The 25,935-nt window shown below is 45.7% G+C and overlaps 2 protein-coding genes across 2 annotated transcripts in view; both read right to left on the bottom strand.

Moving 5' to 3' along the window:
• Positions 1-25,794, bottom strand: LOC141055822 (gastrula zinc finger protein XlCGF66.1-like). The gene is made up of 7 exons (XM_073552535.1): positions 25,693-25,794; positions 22,062-22,204; positions 21,753-21,932; positions 21,547-21,670; positions 21,369-21,466; positions 21,080-21,170; positions 1-299 (listed from the first exon to the last, which is right to left on the bottom strand). Exons 2-7 carry the CDS (start codon positions 22,137-22,139, stop codon positions 280-282), a joined length of 591 nt encoding a protein of 196 aa, XP_073408636.1. The 5' UTR covers positions 22,140-22,204; positions 25,693-25,794; the 3' UTR covers positions 1-279.
• Positions 1-25,935, bottom strand: part of LOC141055944 (uncharacterized) — a 183,907-nt gene that overhangs the window by 2,976 nt on the left and 154,996 nt on the right.

The raw sequence follows: 25,935 nt of genomic DNA, 5'->3' as shown, positions 1-25,935 counted from the left end.
TTCAGGTATAAATAAAGTAAAGTTTACTTAAAGTAAAGTCACAGTACATAGACAAAACCAGGACAGACAAGGTCATCAGGACATCAGGACACACTAGGTCATCAGGATACACGAGGTCATCCAGACGCAGGCAGGACATCAGGGTCACCCACAGGACATCAGAGTCACCGGCAGACATCAGACGGGAGTCGTTTGGTTCCGGACATCCAACATGACCTACAGGCACCACTGCAGTCATCCAGCTCCAGGCAGCGGTCATCAGGTTCCAGACTGCGGTCGTCAGGCTCCGGGCATCGGACCTAGGAAGGAACTCAAGCGTGATGGTGCTAACACCGCAGGATTGCTGGGCCTGCATGGAGCTAGCACCGCATGGTAGTCAGAGCACAGCATAGTAGATGCTCAACAGGAACACCGGTTTACAAGAGTCTCAGAGTCATTGGGTGCAGGGCTCCAAACACAGAGGGATTCCAGGAACACAACATAGCAGACAGTTCAGACATGGTCAGGTACAGGATAGGTACAGGATCAAGGATTCAAGCCTGGAAACACCGCCTCCAGGCCATGGCGAATTTAGACAGAGTCAGGTACAGGACAGGTACAGGATCAAGGATTCAGGCCCGGATATACCGCCTCCGGGGCAGGGTGAGGGTACAGGACAAAGCAGGAATCAAAGCAGGGACTTTGGTACCATAACTGAGACAGACGAGGTCCTGAGACACAGACACGAGACACATATGGCAAAGTCCAGGAACGTTGTGAGAAGCTCTGGCCCCACCCATAGGGAAAGGTAAGTTTATAAAGGAGCTGCCCCTCAGCAACTGGCTGGGGACAGCATTTCAAGTACACACACTAACCCTGATAAAAGCAGGGAAGGTGTGGCTGCGCACGCCCTAAGCACACACAGAAACCATTGCAGCACAATCAGTGCAGGAACTGCAGCTTAGAGCACCTGGCATCGTCTGCAAGCCTAGACACACGTGGAAACTCATGCACCAGCTGCAAATGACCTCACAACCCGCGTACAGCTTCCACAGCGGCGACCAGGGACCGCACATGCGAATGGTCAAGCAGCAGAGCAAAGACCTAACAACACATGTGCAGCTAAGCAGCAGAGCCGGGAACTGAGCAGGCTCCATACAGGTAACAGCCAGCAGTATTCCCAGCTCAATTAGGGGGAAAGGAGTAAGGGGTTAAAGCAAACACATGCATTGTCACGCCGACAAGCAGATAGAGACAGAGCGGCGTGACAATTGGCATTTGGCTGGAGGGCACATGATAAACCATAGGACCAGACCAGAGGGAATAGTCTAGTCCAAAGCAGTACACAGGAAGAAAGAAGAACCTCCAACATTTTGCAAGGATAAATACACAATATGAACTCTAGAGTTCATATACTTACAGCAACCAATAGGTTAATCCAGGTGGCTAGTAGAAGGTTAACTGGCAGGACTGAGAGGCTGCAGGAATCACAGGACAATTGGAAGACGACTGCACAAACGTAACAGTCTAAGAATAGAATAGAAACACAAAAGAGGTTAAATACCCCTTCCTGCAACCACCAGTGTTTTTTCTGGACACACTAGCATGTAAAGTTACCACCAAAATGCAGGAATCATCCAATAAGAACATCAGATAGAGAGGGAAATTAGTGCTGTCGTAGAAGGTTCCTAGAAACCGAATTACCAGTAAGACTAATTCTATTTTCTCTAGTCACCTTCCACGACAGCAGTATCGGAGTAATAACAACAATTAATTTCTTAGGGAGGGACAACAGCCTGCCAAATGTTAACTCCCGACTGAATTTAGTCAATAGTCTCTGGTGAAAGTATGGACAGACGACCAGGTGGCAACTCTGCATATTTGCTCAGACGATGCGTCCCCTCTCTCTGCCCATGATGTCGACACTGAACGAGTAGAATGGGCCTTCAGACATGTAGGAGGTGAAAACATTCTGCGATGAATACACCAGGCTGATAGCTTGCTTGATAAATTTAGCAATTGTATTTTTTGCCACCTTCTTGCCTTTATTCCGTCCGTAAAACTGAATGAATAAATTCTGGTCAATCCTCTAATTTTCAGTCTGTTGGAGATCGTAGAGAACTACCCTACAAACATATAGGGTGAGAAAGGCTTCTTCCTTTGCATTGGAGGGATTTGGGCAGAATGAAGATAGTACAATATCCTGTCCTCTATTGAAGTCCGAGACCACTTTAGGCATAAAGGAGGGATCTAATCGCAGGATAATGCTATCGGTAGTGATAGTCAAATAGGGCTCCTGTATTGATAGGGCCTGCAACTCTCCTACACGGCTCACGGTAGTAATTGCTACTAGAAACACAGTTTTAAGCATTAGGCTCTTTAAAGTCATGAATAACAGGGGCTCAAACAGATATCTGGTTAAACCTTTGAGAACTAAATTCAAATCCCAGGGGGGAACTTGACTAAGAAGTCTAGGACGAATCCTAGTTGCAGAGGTCATGTATCGTTTAACCCAGCTAGGGCCAGCTAAGTCCTGATCAAAAAATGACTAAGAGCTGACATCTGCACCTTTAATGTACTAAGTGTGAGTCCTAGCTCCAAGCCCCTTTGAAGAAAGTCTAATATCTGTGCGATGTTAGGATGGAAGGTATCAGGAGACACCAGGATGAAATTTTTTTCCCAAACTTTCCCATAATGGCGTTAGTCACTGGTTTCCACTCTTCTGGAGAGTTTGAATTACTCCATCTGAAAGTCCTTTTAGCCTTTAGAATCCTGGCTTCAGTAGCCAGGCTGCAAGGTTCAACCTGCGCAGGTCTGGATGTAACAGAGGACCCTGGTAAAGGAGGTAGGCCTTCTGGGGCAGAAGTACTGGACCTTCTCGGGCCATGTTCACTAAAGCACCATACTAACTTCTTCCTGGCCACATGGGAGCAACCAGAATTGTGGTGACTTGGTCTGATCGTACAATGCTCCATCCGTGGGCCTGAGGGGAAAAAAAAATGTCTCTACTTTCACTTTTTGACCGCTGGCAAACAGGTCTACATCGGGCTTTCTCTACCTTGATACCATGGACAAAAAGACTGCTTGGTCCAGCCACCATTCCCCGGGATGAACGTCCTTCCTGCTGAAGAAGTACGCGTGTACATTGTCCGATCCCTTTAGATGTACCGCTGTTATGGACACAAGGTGTTTTTCTGCCCAGGAAAAATCCTTGTAGCTACTGTTTTTAAACTGACGTATTTCGTGCCTCCTTGGTGCCAGAGCTAGGTTACTGTGGTCACGTTGTCGGAGTAGACACATACATGGTGATCTCAGATGAGGGCTGATGCAGCTTTCAACGCCTCCTCCACCGCCTTTAGTTCTCTCAGATTTGAGGAGCTAGCTCTGAAGTCTGGTTTCCACAATCCTTGAAAGGGAGACCACTCCACTACAGCACTCCAGCCTCTCCGACTGGCATCTGAGGTGGGTATCTTCAGGGGGAGCTGATCCTTGCTGACTCCCCGCTGGAAGTTTTGGTAGTGCAGCCACCATGAAAGAGAAGCCTTCACATGACCGGGAAGGGACTTCTCTTGGTCAGCGTGTTTTGATACTTCTTTGAACACAGAAGTACATGAGATTGAAGAATCTGAGTATGGGATTGAGCCAAGGAAACTGCTTGGATGCACTCCGTAAGTGATCCCAAGATAAACATAGAGTCTCTTAAGGTTGGCGCTCTCTGTTCTCTGAATTTGGCGATACTCTGAACAAGGTCGAGTTGACGTTCCCTGGGCAGGAAGGATGTTCTCCTCTCTGAATCCAAAAGAATTCCCAGGAATTTCTTTCTTGGCAAAGAATGAAGGTCTGATTTCTCCAAATTTTGGGATCCAGCCCAGGGACACTAGGATTTCGAGGGTTTTCTCCACGTCCAGGTTCAAATGAGGGATGGATTGTGCCACAATTAGGAAGTTGTCTAGAAATGGGATAATGCAAATCCCCTGGTGCCAAATGAAGATCATTGCTTTTGCCATAATCTTGGTAAATACGCGTGGAGCTGACGATATGCCGAACAGCAGGACATTGAACTGGTAATGGTTGACCCGCTGACCGTGGGAAACTGCAAATCTGAGGAACATCCTGTGATCCGGATGAATCGGCACATGATAATAGGCATCCCTCAGCTCTACTGTATCACCCAGTTCTGTCCATTGAGCGGGATTGCCGACTTGATTGACTCCATTTTGATTCGCCTGTACTTGACTACTTGGTTTTAGATTTATAATAACCCTGTGCTTCCCTGAGGGCTTCACTATTACAAACAGGCTAGTGTAATGACCTTCGCCTATCTCCTGTTGCGGCACTTGAGAGATCACCCTTGCTTGAAGTAGCCCCTGCAGATCCAACAGCAAGGACTCTTGGAGGTGTGCCTGCAGGGAAGTAATTCTCAGTCATTGATGGAGAGGACTCTCGAATTCTAGTCTCAGTCCATCGCGAAGGGTAAAGAGAACACATTGGTTTGTGGAGATAGATTGCCACTGAGCCAGGAAATTCGAGAGTCAGTCCCTGACCGGAGAACAGTCATTGTCAGGAGTCTGCTGGTGGTGGGGGACAAGGATGTTTCTGTCCTTACCACCTTTCGAGTAACTCCACCAGCCTCTCTTGCCCTTCCCTTTGAATTCCTTCTGAGAGGACTGTTCACGGGGGGGGGAGGGGGGGGAACGAAAAAAACATTTCCTAGAGCTTATCTGCTCAGGTAGCGATTTCTTCTTATCCGTAGCTTTCTCTAGGATTTTGTCAAGGGTTGGGCCAAATACATAATGTCCCTGAAAGGGAATTGCACAGAGCTTAGATTTTGAGGTAATGTCCCCCCCCCCCCAAGACTTTAGCCACAGTGTTCTCTTGGCTGAGTTGGAGAGGACTGCAGATTTTGCTGCTACCCAGACAGACTCAGCGGAAGCATCAGCAAGGAATCCTGTTCCTTTCTGTAGTAGGGGAAGAATCTCCTCCCTAGAAGTTCCCTGAGTAAGGTGATCCTCCAACGTACGCAGCCAGAATAGGGACCTGGCTACACACGTTGAGGCTACATTGGCTTTAAGCAGATTTGTAGAGGTGTCCTAGGACTTTCATAGCAAGCTTTCAATTTTCCAATTAATAGGATCCTTGAGCTGGGATGAATCTTCGAAAGGAAGAGCCTTTTTTAGCCACCCTGGACACCTGCACATCAACCTTGGAGATTTCCCATAAAGAGCAATCCCCATGTAAGGAGAAACGATTTCTCAACTCTGAAGGGACGCTGAGACCTTTCTCAGGGAGGACCCATTCTTGCATGACAAGGTTTTGGATATTCTCAGGAATGAGAAACCCCTTCTGGTCCTTAGGCTTCAGCCCCCCCGAACATGTCATCTTGTATAGAGTAATCCACTTCCTCCTCTTCAACCCACATGGGACTTCTCACCATACTAACTAATTCCCCATGTCTTCGGAAGAAAAATAGTATTTTTTATTATCGGACTTGGGGGTGGAAGTGGAACCCTCCTTCTCCCAAATATCCTCTGAACTAGAGGCATCGATTTCGCCCGAGTCTGAGTCAAATTTCACAGGTGCCATTCTCCTCTTTTTAGGAGGAGGGGGCTGTGGTTCTGGGGCCTGGGAAAATGTCACCATAGAGGATTGGACCTCCTGTTTGATGAGGGTTTTAATGCTGTTCAGTAAAGAGGGCTGTTCGTCAAGTAATACATCATCCGTGCAGGGCTGACAAAGCTTTCTATATGCAAAGGGAAGCCTGGAACCACACACACCACATTTGCGGCTGGGCAATTTATGCTTTTTAGAGGCAGGGACCTTGTCTCCCTAAAAGAGAGAGAGAAAGGTATACTAAGTCACCCATAATCTACCTGACAGCAAGGGACCTTCATCAACTACTTACAGAAGGAGGGTGAACACTGGACTCTGCAGATGCAGGCAGTAAGCGTCTGTCGCCATCCATAGTCAGTCTGTTAGAGTCACAGGTACAGATAATAGCCTTACCTGGATTCGACCCTTACCAGGATTTAAATAACTGCAGTCTCAGCGTGTTCTGTGCTCCTCCCCCGGGTCCACAGGTGGGAATGGTGTAGAGAACGTCCCCAATCAAATGCAGCTGTTCCCCCTGCCGGTCTGGCACCTGGCATCAGCAGGCCGCAAGCGTTCTAGCGTGGAAGGCATCCGGAAGTGAACCGGAAGTTCAGTCCGACGTCACATATGGAGGGCGGGCAACCGTGGTATCAGCCGCATGGGGAGAGAAGGACGCCGAGGAGATACATGAGGACCCCAGCTGTAAATCACCGCCCCGCTTTACCCCCGAGCAGGTGCAGGAGGGGTGGGATAAATGGTATAAAGTGCCATCAAGATGGAGACGGGAGCAGCCCTTTGTAGGAGGAGAGCGGAGTCCTCGACCTCAGCTGCCCGGCATGACAGGTATCTTTCCACAGTGCTCCCGGTCACCGACCACGGCAGAACTATCTAGGACCTCTTCATGCCCCATAGGGGAAAGTAAAAACACTGGTGGTTGCAGGAAGGGGAGGGGTATATAACCTCTTTTGTGTTTCCTGTCCCCCATTAGGGCGGGGAAACATCCTCCGATACTGCTGATACTGCTGTTGTGGAAGGTGACTAGAGAAAACATCATCATGCTTACTGCAACATCAGGGTTAATCTGAAACTGCATAGTAGCAGATTAATCAACAGGACTGAGGGTCTGCAGAGATTCCACAAACTAACATACAAGGCTCAAAGGACAGTCTAACAAAACAGTGACATGTCCCTTGACCTACTGACCAAAAAAACAGTACATCAGGCATAATAAAAATGAAGAATAATTCACCCCCCGCTGTGTCGTCACATCTACGCTTTCAAGATAACAGTAGGGAAGACCCTGGTGGACCAATCTAGGCTTGCAAAAGATAGATCTCCCTACAGATCGTTCATACATCAAGTCGCCATATCTTGAGATCGATCCAAAGGCCATTAAATGATAATAAATAAAAAGGAGCCATTGATTCTTCACTGCTCTTAATATCCTTCTCATGAAAGAGAGCCTGTACTTCATAGCAAAAAAAAAGTATCATAATAGTAAACAAAAAAAAACACCAAATGTCATTTTTATGGCTAAAATTAGGAATTTCTTTTTCATTTGTGATGCTGTTCTGCTCCTTAACCCCTTCCTGCCATCCGACGTACTATCCCGTCCACGGTACCCGGGCCCGTATGACCGGGGACGGGATAGAACGTCAGCGCGATCAGCGGCGCCCACGTGGTGAGCGCCGCTGATCGCGGCCGGGTGTCAGCTGATTATCACAGCTGACACCCGGCACAATGTGTCAGGGGCGGTCACGGACCGCCCCCGACTCGTTAACCCCTTGCACACCGCGATCAAACACGATCGCGGTGTACTGGGGGTTAAAGGGAAGCATCGGCAGGGAGGGGGCTCCCTCCGTGCTTCCCTGAGCCCCCCACGGCAGCGCAATGTGCAGCGCTGCTGCGAGGGACTCCCTTCCTCCAGGCCCCCGAATCCAAGATGGCGACGGGGGCCTTCGGGGGCCTGCGGAAGCTGGCTTCCTCAGTGCCTGCAAAGCGCAGGCATGAAGAAGCCTTCTGCAGTGCCTGTGTCAGATCGCTGATCTGTCACAGTGATCTGTGATGTGACAGATCAGCGATCTGTCACAGGACAGTGATGTCCCACCTGGGACTATTTAATAAAGTAAAAAAAAAAATAAAAAAAAGTGTAAAAATAATTTAAAAAAAATCGCCAAATAAATTAGAAAAAAAAAAAAAAATTCCCCCAATAAATCCATTTTTTGGAAATAATAAAAAAAAAAACAATAAAAGTACACATATTAGGTATCGCCGCGTCCATAACGACCCGCCCTATAAAACTGTCCCATTAGTTAACCCCTTTAGCGAACCCCTTAAAAAATAAAAATAAAAAACGAAGCAAAAAATGATTTATTATCATACCGCCAAACAAAAAGTGTAATAACGCGCGATCAAAAAGACGCATATAAATATCCATGGTACCGCTGAAAACGCCATCTTGTCCCGCAAAAAACGAGCCGCCACACAGCATCATCAGCGAAAAAATAAAAAAGTTATAGCTCGCTGAATAAAGCGATGCAAAAATAATTATTTTTTATATAAAATAGTTTTCATTGCATAAAACCGACAAAAACATAAAAAACGACCTAAATGAGGTATCGCTGTAACCGTACTGACCCGAAGAATAAAACCGCTTTATCAATTTTACCGCACGCGGAACGGTGTAAACGCACCCCCCCCAAAAGAAATTCATGAAACGCTGGTTTTTGTTCATTCTGCGTCCCAAAAATCGGAATAAAAAGCGATCAAAAAATTTCACGTGCCCGAAAATGGTACCAGTAAAAACGTCAATTTGTCCCGCAAAAAATAAGACCTCACATGACTCGGTGGGTCAAAATACGGAAAAATTATAGCTCTCAATATGTGGTGATGCAAAAACTATTTTTACAATAAAAAGCGTCTTTTAGCGTGCGACAGCCGCCAAACATAAAAACCGCCATAAATAGTAAATCAAACCCCCCGTTATCACCCCCTTAGTTAGGGAAAAATAATAAAATTAAAAAAATGTATTTATTTCCATTTTTCCATTAGGGATAGGGCTAGGGTTAGGGCTAGGGGTGTGTTGGGGTAGGGTTAGGGTTAGGGTAGGGCTAGGGTTAGGGTTAGGGGCGTGTTGGGGTTCGGGTTGGAGTTAGAATTGGGGGTTTCCACTGTTTGGGCACATCAGGGGCTCTCCAAATGCAACATGGCGTCTGATCTCAATTCCAGCCAATTCTGAGTTGAAAAAGTCAAATGGTGCTCCTTCCCTTCCAAGCTCTGCTATGCGCCCAAACAGTGTTTTACCCCCACACGTAGGGTATCAGCCTACTCAGGACAAATTGCAAAACAATTTTTGGGGTCCAATTTCTCCTGTTACCCTTAGGAAAATAAAAAATTGGGGGCAAAAATATCATTTTTGTGGAAAAAAATGATTTTTTTATTTTCACGTCCGAGTGTTATAAACTTCTGTGAAGCACTTGGGGGTTCAAAGTGCTCACCACCCATCTAGATAAGTTCCGTGGGGGGTCTAGTGTCCAAAATGGGGTCACTTGTAGGGAGTTTCAATAGTTTAGGTACATCAGGGGCTCTCCAAACGCACATGACACCCGCAGACCATTCCATCAAAGTCTGCATTCCAAAACGTCACTGCTTCCCTTCCGAGCCCCAACGTGTGTCCATACAGTAGTTTTCTCCCACATATGGGGTGTCAGCGTACTCAGGACAAATTGGACAACAGCTTTTGGGGTCCAATTTCTCCTGTTACCCTTGGGAAAATGAAAAAATTGGGGACTAATTGATCATGTTTGTGGAAAAAATACGATTTTTTTATTTTCATGCCCTGGCATTATAAACTTCTGTGAAGCCCTTGGGGGTTCAAAGTGCTCACCTCACATCTAGATACGTTCCTTAGTGGGTATAGTTTTCACAATGGGGTCATTTGTGGGGGGTTTCCACTGTTTAGGTACATTAGGGGCTCTCCAAAGGCAACATGACACCCGCAGACCATTCCCTCAAAGTCTGCATTCCAAAACGTCACTACTTCCCTTCCGAGCCCCGACGTGTGCCCATACAGTAGTTTTCTCCCACATATGGGGTATCAGCATACTCAGGACAAATTGGACAACAACTTTTGGGGTCCAATTTCTCCTGGTACCCTTGGGAAAATATAAATATCCATGGTACCGCTGAAAACGCCATCTTGTCCCGCAAAAAACGAGCCGCCACACAGCATCATCAGCGAAAAAATAAAAAAGTTATAGCTCGCTGAATGAAGCGATGCAAAAATAATTATTTTTTATATAAAATAGTTTTCATTGCATAAAACCGACAAAAACATAAAAAACGACCTAAATGAGGTATCGCTGTAACCGTACTGACCCGAAGAATAAAACCGCTTTATCAATTTTACCGCACGCGGAACGGTGTAAATGCACCCCCCCCAAAAGAAATTCATGAAACGCTGGTTTTTGTTCATTCTGCGTCCCAAAAATCGGAATAAAAAGCGATCAAAAAATTTCACGTGCCCGAAAATGGTACCAGTAAAAACGTCAATTTGTCCCGCAAAAAATAAGACCTCACATGACTCGGTGGGTCAAAATACGGAAAAATTATAGCTCTCAATATGTGGTGATGCAAAAACTATTTTTACAATAAAAAGCGTCTTTTAGCGTGCGACAGCCGCCAAACATAAAAACCGCCATAAATAGTAAATCAAACCCCCCGTTATCACCCCCTTAGTTAGGGAAAAATAATAAAATTAAAAAAATGTATTTATTTCCATTTTTCCATTAGGGATAGGGCTAGGGTTAGGGCTAGGGGTGTGTTGGGGTAGGGTTAGGGTAGGGTTAGGGTTAGGGCTAGGGTTAGGGGCGTGTTGGGGTTCGGGTTGGAGTTAGAATTGGGGGTTTCCACTGTTTGGGCACATCAGGGGCTCTCCAAATGCAACATGGCGTCTGATCTCAATTCCAGCCAATTCTGAGTTGAAAAAGTCAAATGGTGCTCCTTCCCTTCCAAGCTCTGCTATGCGCCCAAACAGTGTTTTACCCCCACATGTAGGGTATCAGCCTACTCAGGACAAATTGCAAAACAATTTTTGGGGTCCAATTTCTCCTGTTACCCTTAGGAAAATAAAAAAATTGGGGGCAAAAATATCATTTTTGTGGAAAAAAAATGATTTTTTTATTTTCACGTCCGAGTGTTATAAACTTCTGTGAAGCACTTGGGGGTTCAAAGTGCTCACCACCCATCTAGATAAGTTCCGTGGGGGGTCTAGTGTCCAAAATGGGGTCACTTGTAGGGAGTTTCAATAGTTTAGGTACATCAGGGGCTCTCCAAACGCACATGACACCCGCAGACCATTCCATCAAAGTCTGCATTCCAAAACGTCACTGCTTCCCTTCCGAGCCCCAACGTGTGTCCATACAGTAGTTTTCTCCCACATATGGGGTGTCAGCGTACTCAGGACAAATTGGACAACAGCTTTTGGGGTCCAATTTCTCCTGTTACCCTTGGGAAAATGAAAAAATTGGGGACTAATTGATCATGTTTGTGGAAAAAATACGATTTTTTTATTTTCATGCCCTGGCATTATAAACTTCTGTGAAGCCCTTGGGGGTTCAAAGTGCTCACCTCACATCTAGATACGTTCCTTAGTGGGTATAGTTTTCAAAATGGGGTCATTTGTGGGGGGTTTCCACTGTTTAGGTACATTAGGGGCTCTCCAAAGGCAACATGACACCCGCAGACCATTCCCTCAAAGTCTGCATTCCAAAACGTCACTACTTCCCTTCCGAGCCCCGACGTGTGCCCATACAGTAGTTTTCTCCCACATATGGGGTATCAGCATACTCAGGACAAATTGGACAACAACTTTTGGGGTCCAATTTCTCCTGGTACCCTTGGGAAAATAAAAAAATGGTGACTAAAAGATCATGTTTGTGGAAAAAATACGAATTTTTTATTTTCACGCCCGGGCGTTGTAAACTTCTGTGAAGCACTGGGGGGTTCAAAGTGCTCACCACACATCTAGATAAGTTCCTTGGGGGGTCTAGTATACAAAATGGTGTCATTTGTGGGGGGGTTCCACTGTTTTGGTACATCAGGAGTTTTCCAAACGCGACATGGTGTCCGATCTCAATTCCAGCCCAAAACGACAAATGGCGCTGCTTCCCTTCCGAGCTCTGCCATGCGCCCAAATAGTGGTTTACCCCCACATGTGGGGTATCAGCGTACTTAGGACAAATTGCACAATAACTTTTAGGGTCCTGTTACCCTTGGGAAAATAAAAATTGGGGTGAAAAGATCATTTTTGTGGAAAAAATATGATTTTTTTAATTGTACCGCTGTACGTTATAAACTTCTGTAAAGCCCTTGTGGGTTCAAAGTTCTCACCACATATCTAGATAAGTTCCTTGGGGGGTCTAGTTTCCAAAATGGGGTCACTTGTAGGGGGTTTCCACTGTTTTGGTACATCAGGGACTCTCCAAACGTGACATGGCGTCCAATCTGAATTCCAGCCAATTTTGCATTGAAAAAGTCAAACGGCGCTCCTTCCATTCTGAGCTCTGCCATGCACCGAAACAGTGGTTCCCCCCCACATATCAGGTATCTGCGTACTCAGGACAAATTGCACAATAACTTTTGCAGTTCAATTTCTCCTGTTACCCTTGGTAAAATAAAAAAAATTGAACCTGAAGTATTTTTTTATGAAAAAAAGTTAGATGTTCATTTTTTTTTAAATATTCAAAAAAATTCCTGTGACGCACCTAAAGGGTTAATAAACTTCTTGAATGTGGTTTTGAGCACCTTAAGGGGTGCAGTTTTTAGAATGGTGTCACTTTTGGGTATTTTCTATCATATAGACCCCTCAAAGTGGCTTCAAATGTGATGTGGTCCTAAAAATAAAATGGTGTTGTAAAAATGAGAAATCGCTGGTCAACTTTTAACCCTTATAACTTCCTAACAAAAAAAAATTTTGGTTCCAAAATTGTGCTGATGTAAAGTAAACATGTGGGAAATGTTAGTTATCAAGGTTTTTGTGTGCCGTATCTCTGTGATTTAAGGGCATAAAAATTCAAAGTTGGAAAATCGCGAAATTTTCAAAATTTTCGCCAAATTTCCGTTTTTCTCACAAATAAACGCAAGTTATTTGAATGAAATTTTACCACTAACATGAAGTACAATATGTCACGAGAAAACAATGTCAGAATCACCAAGATCCATGGAAGCGTTCCAGAGTTATGACCTCATAAAGGTACAGTGGTCAGAATTGTAAAAATTGGCCCGGTCATGAACGTGCAAACCACCCTTGGGGGTGAAGGGGTTAAAGGGAAGGAAATTACCGTACACTGGTAAAAAAAAATAAAAAAAATGTAAAAACACATATTGCTGACAGTGAAGTGAAGATGATTGTGGGAGCAGCATTTCATAGAATCATAGAATCGTAGAGTTGGAAGGGACCTCCTGGGCCATCTGGTCCAACCCCCTGCTCAAAGCAGGATTCGCTAAATCATCCCAGTCAGATGTCTGTCCAGCCTCTGTTTGAAGAGTTCCATTGAAGGAGAACTCACCACTTCTCGTGGCAGCCTGTTCCACTCATTGATCACTCTAACTGTCAAAAAGTTTTTTCTAATATCTAATCTGTGCCTCCTCCCATTCAGTTTCATCCCATTGCTTCTAGTCTTTCCTCGTGCAAATGAGAATAAAGTTGATCCTTCTAAAATGTGACAGCCCTTTAGATATTTGTAGACAGCTATTAAGTCTCCTCTCAGTCTTCTCTTTTGCAAACTAAACATTCCCAAATCCTGCAACCTTTCCTCATAAGACAGGGTTTGCAGACCGGTCACCATTCTGGTCGCTCTTTTCTGAACTTGCTCCAGTTTGTTGATGTCTTTTTTAAAATGTGGTGCCCAAAACTGGACACAATATTCCAGATGAGGTCTGACCAAAGAGGAGTAGAGGGAAATAATGACTTCACGTGATCTAGACTGTATGCTTCTGTTAATACATCCTAGAATTGCATTTGCCTTTTTTGCTGCTGCATCACACTGTTAACTCATATTCAGTCTGTGATCTATTAGTATACCCAAGTCTTTTTCACATGTGCTGTCACTTAGCCCTATTCCTCCCATTCTATATCTGCTTTTTTCATTTTTATTGCCCAGATGTAGTACTTTGCATTTCTCCCTGTTAAAAACCATTCTGTTAGTTGCTGCCCACTTCTCCAGTTTATTTAAATCTTTTTGAATCCTCTCTCTCTCTTCTCTAGTATTAGCTATCCCTCCTAGCTTTGTGTCATCAGCAAATTTAATCAGTTTACCCTCAATTCCTTCATCTAAATCGTTGATAAAGATGTTGAACAATACAGGGCCCAGGACAGAGCCCTGTGGTACCCCACTTGAGACATTCTTCCAACTGGATGTGCAGCCATTTACGACCACTCTTTGGGTCCGATCACTAAGCCAGTTATGAATCCACCTAACAGTTGCCTTGTCCATTGCATACTTAGTCATTTTTTCAATAAGGATTGTATGAGAGACTTTGTCAAATGCTTTGCTGAAGTCAAGATATACTATATCTACAGCATTTCCTTGATCCACCCAATCAGTGATTCCATCATAGAAGGAAATTAAGTTAGTCTGACATGACTTATTAGTTACAAACCCATGCTGACTCTGTTTAATCACTTCATTCTTATCCAGGTATTGACATACATGTTGTTTAATAATTTGTTCAAAGATCTTTCCTGGTATAGAAGTCATACTCACCGGCCTATAGTTGCCTGGGTCCACCTTCTTCCCCTTTTTGAAGATAGGAACAACATTTGCTCTTCTCCAGTCTTCTGGCACTTCTCCTGTTCTCCAAGAATTTTCAAAGATTATGGAGAGGGGTTCAAAAATTTCTTCTGCTATCTCCTTCAGTACTCTTGGGTGTAATTCATCTGGACCTGGAGACTTGAATTCATTTAGGTTAGCTAAGTGTTTCCTCACTATCTTTCTGTTTATAGATATCCTGGATTCTTCTATTCCCTTAATAGGACAGTGAATAACAGTTGATGTTACATTTCCTTTCTGAGAGAAAACAGATGCAAAATAGGAATTTAAAAGTTCAGCCTTCTCAACATCCTGTCTTACCATTTCATCATTTTCATCCTGTAAAAATCCTATAGCATCTTTGACTTTTCTTTTACTTTTGACATATCCCCAAAATCCTTTAATATTGCTTTTGACATCTCTTGCAAGCCTCAATTCATTTTCAGCTTTAGCTAATCTGATTTGTGCCCTGCAGGTTCTGCAGACAGCATTATATTCTTCTTTAGATATGCCTCCCTCTTTCCATTTTATAAACATTTTTTTCTTCCTTTTTAGCATGTGCTTAAGTTCTGTGTTCATCCATCCTGGTTTCCTTAAATGCTTCCTATTCTTCCCTCTTTTCGGAATTGTTAACAACTGTGCTTTGAGAATTTCATTTTTCAAGATTTCCCATCCTTCCTGGACATTTTTGTCTTTAAGGATATCCAGCCATTGGATCCCTCCAATTCTCTTTCTGAATCCCTTAAAATCTGCCTTTCTGAAATCTAACCTTGACGTCTGAGTCTTCACAGGTCTTCCGCCTCTAGTTATCCAAAATTCTAAAATAGTATGGTCGCTACCTCCTAGGGTCCCAGCCACTTTTACCTCCTCAACCATTTCATCCCTGTTTATAAGGATTAGATCCAAGGTAGCGGTTCCCCTTGTTTTCTCCCTTACCTTTTGGAAGATAAATTTGTCAGCAAGAGAGGATAAGAATTTCCTTGACCTGTTAGTTTTGCCTGAGAGAGATTCCCAACAAATGTCTGGATAGTTGAAATCTCCCATGACAACTATGTCATATTTTTTGGAGAACTTGGCCATTTGATGCATAAAGAGTTCATCTATATCTTCATTTTGCACAGGCGGCCTGTAGTAAATGCCTACAATGGTGTCCTTTCCATTGTTCTGTCCTTGTATTCTTACCCAAACAGTTTCCACAGAACTCCCAGTCTCTGAAGCTTCAATCTCTGTGCAGATATACGCGTTTCTAACATACAATGCGACACCCCCTCCTCGTTTATCAAGTCTGTTTCTTGCAAATAAGTTGTATCCTTCTAGTCTTGTATTCCAATCATGTGTATTGTCCCACCAAGTTTCAGTGATTTCAATGACATCATATTTCTTTTCCTGTGTTAGTAGTTCCAATTCTCCTTGTTTGTTGCCCATGCTTTGTGCATTAGTATAGAAACATTTTAGTTTGTGATTGGTTTCTCTTTCTCCAATATTTTTATTAATTAGATTCTTTCGTCTTTGTTCTTCCTTTCCACTTCTAATAGCAGAGTTCTCAATAGCATTTGTCAGGTGTATGGCTTTTTCTGGTCTTTTGCTTCCCTTCCCATGTTTTTCTAGTTTAAAGCTCTCCTTACAAGTGTAGCAAGGCGACTTCCAAATACATGCTTTCCAGTCTTCGTAAGGTGCACCCCATCTCTAGCAAGTAGTCCATCGTATAAGTAGTTCACTCCGTGATCCAGAAATCCAAATCGTTGCTGACGGCACCATCGACGTAGCCAGTTGTTCACCTGCAGAATCTTATTCCACCTCCTTGTTCCTTGGCCATCCACTGGGAGGATGGAAGAGAAGACCACCTGCGCTCCCAGTTCTTTCACTTTCTTGCCTAAGTCTTCAAAGTCTCTGCAGATGGTTTCCAGGTCGTTTCTTGCGGTGTCATTTGTCCCCACATGTAGTAGCAGGAATGGGTAGTCATCTGTAGGTCTGAAGAGTCCTGATATCCTGTCAGACACATCTTTAATTTTTGCACCTGGAAGACAGCACATTTCTCTTGAAGTTATATCCGGTCTGCAGATAGCGGCCTCTGTTCCTCTCAACAGGGAATCCCCCATGACCACCACTCTCCGTTTCTTCACAACATTTTTCTTTCTCCATCCAGGAGGACTCTGAAGGCGTACAAGGTTGCTGTTTGTTGGCAAAGTCTTATCCTGATGTATTTCTTCATCGTTTTCCTGCGTGAGAGCCTGGTACTGGTTTCTGAGCAGTATGGGTGCTGACTGCCTCCTGATCCTCTGGGTCACATGTCTCCATTCCTCTGTTTCTTCAGGTGCACTTCGAATTTCTTCTCTTTCTGTAACATGAAGAGAAAATTCTGCTCTGTCCAAGAACTTTTCACCTTCCTTAATGATCTTCAACGTAGCTAACCTCTCTTCGAGATTTTGCAACTTTTCCTCCAACAGGGACACAAGCTTGCATTTGTGGCATGTGAAGTTTGGCTTTTCCACTGGTAAATCTGTGAACATGTAGCAAGAAATGCAGCTCACCAAATGGCTCCTGGCCTCTTCCATCTTGAGATTTCTTAAAAACGATGAAAGATGAGCCGATTTCCTCTTTTCAGCTGCAACGGCCAAAACCCAGTGATCGTTGAGCTCGCGGAGACTCTTCACTTATCCCAGAAGGCACTGGGAATATGCAAATGATCTCCTCAAGATTCTTCCCCTGGTTTTTGTCTCACATTTGTCTCATAAAACACTGCACCTGCTGCACCGATACCTGTAGAAGGTTCGGAGTGCTGTATGTGATAAATGCTGCTCACATGATGATCGCCAATGCTCAAGGCTCTCCACACTGCAGCTCTCCTCCACTCCCTTTGTTGTAATGGCAGGAAGCAACGCAGGTGAAGAGTTCTCAGCTAAATCCAACTAAAAATGCCTGTTTTGACACTCTCTAAGCTCTAACAACCCTGCCGGCTTCACTGCATGGCCTCCCAACCCCCACACACTAATTTACTCACTGCTCCAGGCCATGCTGTGAGTTCTGTCTACTGCCGGATCCATGCTGTGTGCCTCTTGCTTCCTGCCTGCTCTATGCATGCTTCCTGTTAGGCGTCGGGTTCCTGCAGCTGCACAGTGGGAATCCAGAGCCTTGCATCCAGCGGGCTCCCATTCTCCAACGACCACTCAGGAGCCTGCACAGCAATCTCGGCGTCCCAAGCGCTCTGCTCAGACCAGCTCTGTAGGACTGGTTGTTGCTGCCATCTCTGGGTTAGCAATAGCAGCGCAGGCTGTCCTGCAGCAAGCCACACCAGAGGCTAAGTCCTCTCGTCGCGCTACTGGGCATGCTCACAAGACGATCTCCCATTGGAGATCAGGAGTCACATGCTCAGGTCCTTCTCCTGATCTGATTGGTCCATTTTAGAGATCTGGAAGGTCCCGGAAGCACATGGCTATAAAAGGCCTGCATGGCCGCTCAGCCATGCGCTAGTATAGACTCTAATTGCTACTGTGTGAATGGTGATGGATGTATGGACTGAAAATGACTCATTAAGATTCCCCTCCCTCTAATATTACGAGCGTGTATAGGGATCTAGTTATAGAGTCAGTGCCAAGTTACTGGCCACACGGCACATCCTCCACAGTGCTAGCGTCCAACAGTGCGCCCCTCTTTGGCACTGTCGCATTGCGGCTGGGTCAGTCGCTGCGCTGCTGTAGCAGCACTAGTTGGCGTCCGCGGTAGCGACGCCGCACGCACGGTAGGTCTAGACAGATATCGCCCTGAGTCTTGGGCTTAGTCCTGTGACCACATACCGTGCGTGCACTTCGCCGAGTCCTGTGAGGTCAACAGGCTCGGCATTTATGTTCATGCCTTAGGCGACTCTGTGAATCAACAGAGTACGCCAAGCGCACATCGGGTGACATATAACCCGCATGTGCTATACCGCCATATAGCGTGTCTGCCATTGTCTAGCAGCGGTTTTAACACCTACTGCACGGTGGACCCCGGGCGGCGAACGCACTTTCTATTATTTAATATTTAGTGCGTTCCGCCGTCCCTAACACTTCCAAACTGTTATGAATGAGTCACCAAGGAGGAAAAACAAAAACAAGCTAAGCCACAGAAAACCAGAGAGGATGGTAACTAAGTGGATTGCAGACCCCTGATCCTATCCACACAACTAGCAGTAGCCGTGGAGCGTACCTACAATGATCCTAGACGCCTCTTCACAGCCGGAGAACTAAATAAGCCTAAAGCAAGAAAAGGGGAAATCTAAACTGCCCCAGAGCAGACCCCAAAGCAATAGACAGCCCCCAAACATGTATTGTCTCTGAGACAAGATGAAAACACAAACACAGTTAGAAAAATAGGCTGAGCAAACGATGGGGCCCACACTAACTAGAAAGGACAGGAAAGGAAAGATGCTGTCTGCAATCACGCACAAAACCCTGCCAAAAAATGTTCAACACTTTCTGATAACAAAAACCCTGAAGTCGCTAGACTTCAATTCCCTATATCACCACTATGGTATATTCTGAAGACAGAGCAAAAAGAGACCAATCTGATCAGGGACAAAAAGCAAACTGGCATAAACAGAGACATAAGAATGGAAATTCAGCACAGCCCCAGCAGGGGCTGACTGACCACAAAAACTGAGTAAACCAGACCAAATCTCATGTGAGAAAATAGCAGAGCACACTTAGCTTGAGAAGGCAGGAACAGAACTGGAAACAAGAACCTCAGGGCAGGAAAAATCACCAGCACAAAATTAGGGAGTCGGCTGACTTAAATCCAGTCAGAGACTCCTGATGTCCACTCACAGTCCTCCTCCTCAGGTGGCAGGTCTCTGCCATTTAGATCAGCTTCATTACCTACTGTCACCACTAGAGGGCTCTCGGATGGAGAACTCACGACTCCTCTGTCAACACAGCCAGCTCCACCACCCTCACCAGAAGCCAGAGGTAAACCAGAAAATGAGTTCACAACACCAGGCTGTGTGCATAGGGGGGCGGTGTCGGCACTCTGTTTCTTATGGAATCAGTGAGCACCTGCCTAATGTGTCCCCGGCCAATTACCAAGAGGCCTCTAGTATTTAGGGCAGCTCCACCGGTGGAAGCTGCCTGAGTAACGCCTTTACTCAGTTAGTGTCTTGCTGCTGAGTTGCCAGGTCCTGTCCTGTGTTTCGCCTTCTCTGCAGGCTTGATTCCTAGTCTTGTATCTTGTACTTGTCTGTTTGCCCTCCAGGAAGCAGAATATCCTGGTTTCTGTGTCCTTGTTCCTAGCCTTGTCTTGTACATGTCCGTCTGTCCCCCAGGAGGCAGAAAATCCTGGTCCCTGTGCTATTGATCCTTGCCTTGTCTCGTACCTGTCCTTCTGCCCTCCAGGAGGCACTATCCGGGTCTCTGTGTCTTTGTTCCTGTACCTTGTTTCGCACCATTACCTTGTCTGATTTCAGTCCTACCTCTGTCTCTCATTCTCCTTGTCTGTGGCTCCTTTCCCTGCTGTGTCTATCCTTGTGTCCTCTGCATCTGCCTGTGCTCTGCACTCTCGCGGCTCTGCTTTGCTCCACTTCTGCTGCTGAAGAACCTCTTGCTGCAGATCCTCTCTGCTTACCTTGTGGTTCTGCTTTGTTCTGCTTCTGCAGATCCTCTTGCTGCTAACTGCAGCTCCTCTAAGCAGCCTTGCAGTTCTTCTCCAGGGTGAACAGGTCCAAATCAGTTCCTTCTTATCCATCTATATTTCCATCCTTCCCGTACCAGTACCTGCACCTCCTGTGTGAACAGGCCTCTACCTATTCTATACACCACTCCTTCCTGCCCATGTCCCTGTGCCTTCCCAGTCAGCTGTGCCCGCCTGCCAGTGTCTCAGCCATGCCCACCTGCCAGTGTCTCAGCCGTGCCCGCCTGCCTGTGTCTCAGCCGTGCCCGCCTGCCTGTGTCTCAGCCGTGGCTGCCTGCCAGAGTACCAGCTGTACCTACCTTACTCACCTGCCTGTCTGCCAGTCGTACCTGTCGCCTGAACCTGTCATAGCGTTCTGTTCCCCAGTGGAATCAGCAGCCACAGCCAGACACCACCCTGGAGTGGCACCTGGCAGCTACCAGACGCACATGCTTGACCTCACCATCAGAGGCTCCAGTGAAGACCAAGGTAGCTGCATTAGTTACGCCCCTTCCAGGGTAGTCTGATTTGCGGCACAGTGGGTCCACAACCCCCTCGCTTGCGCCAACCTGCCAAGGCACTAGAGTGGCATAAGCTTTTGTTTTTTTCATCCTCTATGACTCTGTCTTCGCATGATTGACTGGTGTCAGAGGGAAAAAATGTAATCCCCTTCCCTAGTGGAATATCTGATAACACCCCTTTTGTTGAAGGGGAGATTTAGCTGAAAAGGGAAATTTATATAATGGTGTACAATAAACTTTAATAGTTCATATCTCCTCAATTCAATGGAAAAAACTGTAGTAACCAGCCCCTCTGCCTCTTTTTAGTGATATATACAATTTAAACTAAACAATATTATGAAAGGTCCTCTTCAATTGCCAGCAGATCGGTGGATGTCAAGGTCCTGAGACCAGCACCAATTGCTTAACAAACTGTTGACAAAATCTAGAGATTGTGAAGAAGGTGCACAACACAAAATACGGATACAATAGACAGTCTACAAAATTGAAAACAAAATTGAACCAAACGGTGAATAAGTAAATATGGAGGACACTACTCACCTGGGTGGTTACCCGTAGGAATCTCCTCTTTATACTGCTCACCACCCAACACATATATCTCTGTAGTATTAATATGGGTCAGACCTTCACCCTGAAACAAATATTGTAAAAGTCACAGACAGATGGAGAAGTCACATCTATGATCAGCTCTAATCCTGCCATTTCCACCGTTCTCATTACACAAGTATAAAACATATAATACTGGGGGATAAAACAAGACTGAGCACAAGACCTTCACAGCCGTCTACACATCATAGGGGAGATCTCATGACACCTTCTCTCCATCTACCTGATGATCCGGAGGAACATTGGGATCTTCTTGTTTACAGTCCTGTGGAAGAAGAGGATGGGGACATCTCTCTGGTGTTGTCCTCTTACTGGATAGATCTGGAGGAAACACATACAAGGACTGAACTCATTTACATACAGATAATTATAGGCTGTGAGTATTTAGTCCTGTCTATTACCTGGTGATGTTAGAGGCTGGGGAACCTCCATCATGACGTCCTTGTACAGATCCTTGTGCTCTTGTAAATACTCCCACTCCTCCATGGAGAAATAGACAGACACATCCTGACACCTTACAGGAATCTGACATATACAATGATACAGTCATCCCCCGATCCCTTCATAGCATTACTGTATAATGTCCCAGCATTCCCAGCAGTGTCACCTCTCCAGTCAGCAGCTCAATCATCTTGTAGGTGATTTCTAGGATCTTCTGGTCATTGATGTCCTCATATATCAGGATGTGAGGTGGAAGCCCAGTGATTGGGCTCAGGGGTCTTCCCCATCCTTCAGACACAGGGTCCTGACAGCGCTCACTAGAGGTCTTCTTCACCACTGTGTAGTCCTGGTTATGGAGAGACACATTAATAAATCTCACTACAGACATTTCCAGGGTCCTCACCTCTCCAGTTCTGTCCATCTGTTATTCCCATAGATAATAATGATGTAATGTGACGTCATCAGAATCTCTCACCTCTCCAGTAAGGTGGAAGAGGATCTCTAGGGTGAGGTGTAATATCCTCTCCACCATCTTGTCCCTGTCCATATCCATCCTTGATGGATAAATCAGGAATATTCTCTTATATATAAGATCTCCACTGTCCAGTATTGTGGGACCTGAATGAGGAGAAGATGGAAAATCATAAAGAATCCAATGAAATAATACAATTACTGGAGACTTTGTATTCAGTCACTAGCCGCAGAAGTGATGCTGACATGTACGGCAAGTGACTATTTTAGAAGTGTTTATAGAAGTGATTTTCAGTGTTCACCATTGTGACTGTGGTTTGGGATTTCCATGTGATTTTGGCCGATACATCAACTGCAACTTTATAAAAAGTAGAACATTTTTTCTGAAATGTGCTCCAGTTCACCCTAGAGTTCACCCTTTATGTATCACAGATATTTTGGTGCAAATTTTGTGATATTTAGCAAAACTTGACACTTTTTGCCCTCAGAGAATTTTTCTTTTGCACAAAATGAATGAACCACTTGCACGGCTTTGAAGAATTTGGAGCCAAAACCTTCAATGAACGCCACAAGACCAAAAAAGAAAAGTGACTTTAAGAAAAAAAAAAAAGCTCGATAGCATGTGAGCGCGAGGACCTGCACATGTCACTCATGCATCCACAAAACTCTGTGCATATTCAGGCACCCTAGGCAAACTCGAGTAACGAGAATTTCCGCTCATCACTAATATTATTTATCAAATGTCAGAATTTTATAAGTTACTAAAATAATTAACAGAGAATTATATTCCTGGTTAGATGCGCGTTTGTAAACAATGTTCGGCCCTGGCTGCAGTTATATACACTGCTCAAAAAAATAATGGGAACGCTCAAATAACACATCCTAGATCTACTGGAAATGAATGAAATATTCTCATTGAATACTTTGTTCTATACAAATTTGAATGTGCTGCCAACATAATCACACAAAAATCATCAATGGAAATCAAATTTTTGAACCAGTGGAGGCCTGGATTTGGAGAGACCCCCAAAATGAAAGTGGAAACAAGTCAAAATGAAAATCAAAACAAGACAAAATTAAAGTGGAAACAAGTCAAAATGATGCTCAGTATTGTATGTGGCCTCCACGTGCCTGTATGACCTCCCTACAACGCCTGGGCATGCTCCTGATGAGGCGGCGGATGGTCTCCTGAGGGATCTCCTCCCAGACCTGGACTAAAGCATCCGCCAACTCTTGGACAGTCTGTGGTGCAACGTGACGATGGATGGAGCGAGACGATGTCCCAGATGTGCTCAATCGGATTCAGGTCTGGGGAACGGGCGGGCCAGTCCATAGCTTCAATGCCTTCATCTTGCAGGAACTGCTGACACACTCCAGCCACATGAAGTCTGGCATTGTCCTGCATTAGGAGGAACCCAGGGCCAGGATCTCATCTCGGTACCTAATGGCAGTCAGGCTACCTCTGGCGAGCACATGGCTGTGTGGTCCTCCAAAGAAATGCCACCCCACACCATTACTGACCCACTGCCAAACCGGTCATGCTGAAGGATGTTGCAGGCAGCAGATCCCTCTCCACAGCGTCTCCAGACTCTGTCACGTCTGTCACATGTGCTCAGAGTGAACCTGCTGTCTGCAACATCCTTCAGCATGACCGGTTTGGCAGTGGGTCAGTAATGGTGTGGTATGGCATTTCTTTGGAGGGCCGCACAGCCTTCCATGTGCTCGCCAGAGGTAGCCTGACTGCCATTAGGTACCGAGATGAGATCTTCAGATCCCTTATGAGACCAAATGCTGGTGCGGTTGGCCCTGGGTTCCTCCTAATGCAGGACAATGCCAGTCCTCATGTGGCTGAAGTGTGTCAGCAGTTCCTGCAAGATGAAGGCATTGAAACTATGGACTGGCCCGCCCGTTCCCTAGACCTGAATCCGATTGAGCACATCTGGGACATCATGTCTCGCTCCATCCACCAACGTCATGTTGCACCACAGACTGTCTAGGAGTTGACGGAAGCTTTAGTCCAGGTCTTGGAGGAGATCCTTCAGGAGACCATCCGCAACCTCATCAGGAGCATGCACAAGCTTTGTAGGGAGGTCATACAGGCACGTGGAAGCCACACACACTACTGAGCCTCATTTTGACTTGTTTCCACTTTCATTTTGGGGGTCTTTCCAAATCCAGGCCTCCATTAGTTCAAAAATTTGATTTCCATTGATGATTTTTGTGTGATTATGTTGACAGCACATTCAACTTCGTACAGAACAAAGTATTCAATGAGAATATTTCAGTCAGATCTAGGATGTGTTATTTGAGTGTTCCCTTTATTTTTTTGAGCAGTGTATTATACTGTGATGTGTTCACCATCTCGGGTCCAACATGGAGTCTACACCTCTGTTACAGCTAGTATTTGCTGCGGTCCTGAGTTCCCGACTAAGGCTGGTTTCACATTTGCGTTAAAACAACGCTGCGCCCTGCGCCGTTAAGCCCCGCCCCGAGCCGGCTCCCTGCCCGCCCCATCCGGGATCACCGCCTACTTTCGCATTTGCACGCATGCGATCGGCGCACCCTATCTTTAGCATAGGGTGCGCAGATCATGCGCTGCCAGTGTGAAAGTAGCGTGCTGCGCACTTTTGAAGGTGCGCCGTGCGCGCCGAAATGCAGCATGTTGCATTTCTGCGCGCACGGCGCACCGTCAAAAGTGCGCAGCACGCTGCTTTCACACTGGCAGCGCATGATCTGCGCACCCTATGCTAAAGATAGGGTGCGCCGATCGCATGCGTGCAAATGCGAAAGTAGGCGGTGATCCCGGATGGGGGCGGGGCTTAACGGCGCAGGGCGCAGCGTTGTTTTAATGCAAATGTGAAACCAGCCTAAGAGAGCTATCACTGTGCTGTCTGTGGCGTTACATAGGACTGCAGGTGACATTACTACATTATCTGTACTCACAGACTTATCACCATGCTATCTGTGGTGTTACATAGGACTGCAGGTGACATCTACTACATTATCTGTGGTGTTACATAGGACTGCAGGTGACATCTTGTACATTATCTGTACTCAGACTTATCACCATGCTATCTGTGGCGTTACATAGGACTGCAGGTGACATCTACATTATCTGTGGTGTTACGTAGGACTGCAGGTGACATCTACTACATTATCTGTGGTGTTACATAGGACTGCAGGTGAGATTGTTACATTACCTGTCCTCAGGGTGTTCCCGCTGTTATCTGTGAGGAGGCTTTTTATTCTCTGGTAGAGCAGCGTAATCTACGTCTCATGGCCGCTGATCTTTTTTGACCCTAACAACACCCCAGTCACCATAACCCCCAAAATGCAAAAAAAAAGTGATCAAAGACAGAAATAAAAACTAGAAATAAAGCCGCAAACAGAAAAACCTTGTGGGAAAATAATATCTCCCAGAACCCCAGGACTGCAGAGCCCGAGCTCAGGGTCTCCGGGTCACAGGTCAGACCCCAGCGACCAGCAACGGGGGAGAACGTGTGTATTCAGGGGGGAAACATGGAGAACGGAACAGCACAGAGATGGTAAAGAGCATTTATTATATGGGGAGGAAAAATGGCCGAGTGTGACCAGCGGCTAATCCTGAGAGAGAATAACGGGGCTCCAGCACCTACCTCCACCTGCAGAGCCGCACTCCACATATATGGCTGCTCTGTGCGCACAGGACCTGGGATGAGGTCACAGGAGGGGAGGAGTCAGGGGTCACATGATCAGGGGCCTCAGTGTATGCAGGACTCTGCTGTGCTGGTTGTCATGGTGCTGGATGAGGGGAAGTTTCTGTGTGGGGTCAGGAGGGGTTTACAGGGTGGATGTAGCAGAGCCGTGTGTGTACAAGGTGTACGGAGCAGAGCCGTGTG

This window comes from Dendrobates tinctorius, unplaced genomic scaffold, assembly GCF_039654945.1.
Source record: "Dendrobates tinctorius isolate UK_male_01 unplaced genomic scaffold, ASM3965494v1 ptg000192l, whole genome shotgun sequence".
Taxonomy (NCBI): Eukaryota; Metazoa; Chordata; class Amphibia; order Anura; family Dendrobatidae; genus Dendrobates; species Dendrobates tinctorius.
Note: the sequence above shows the minus strand (reverse complement) of the source record. Positions and strands in the feature narration are given on the sequence as shown.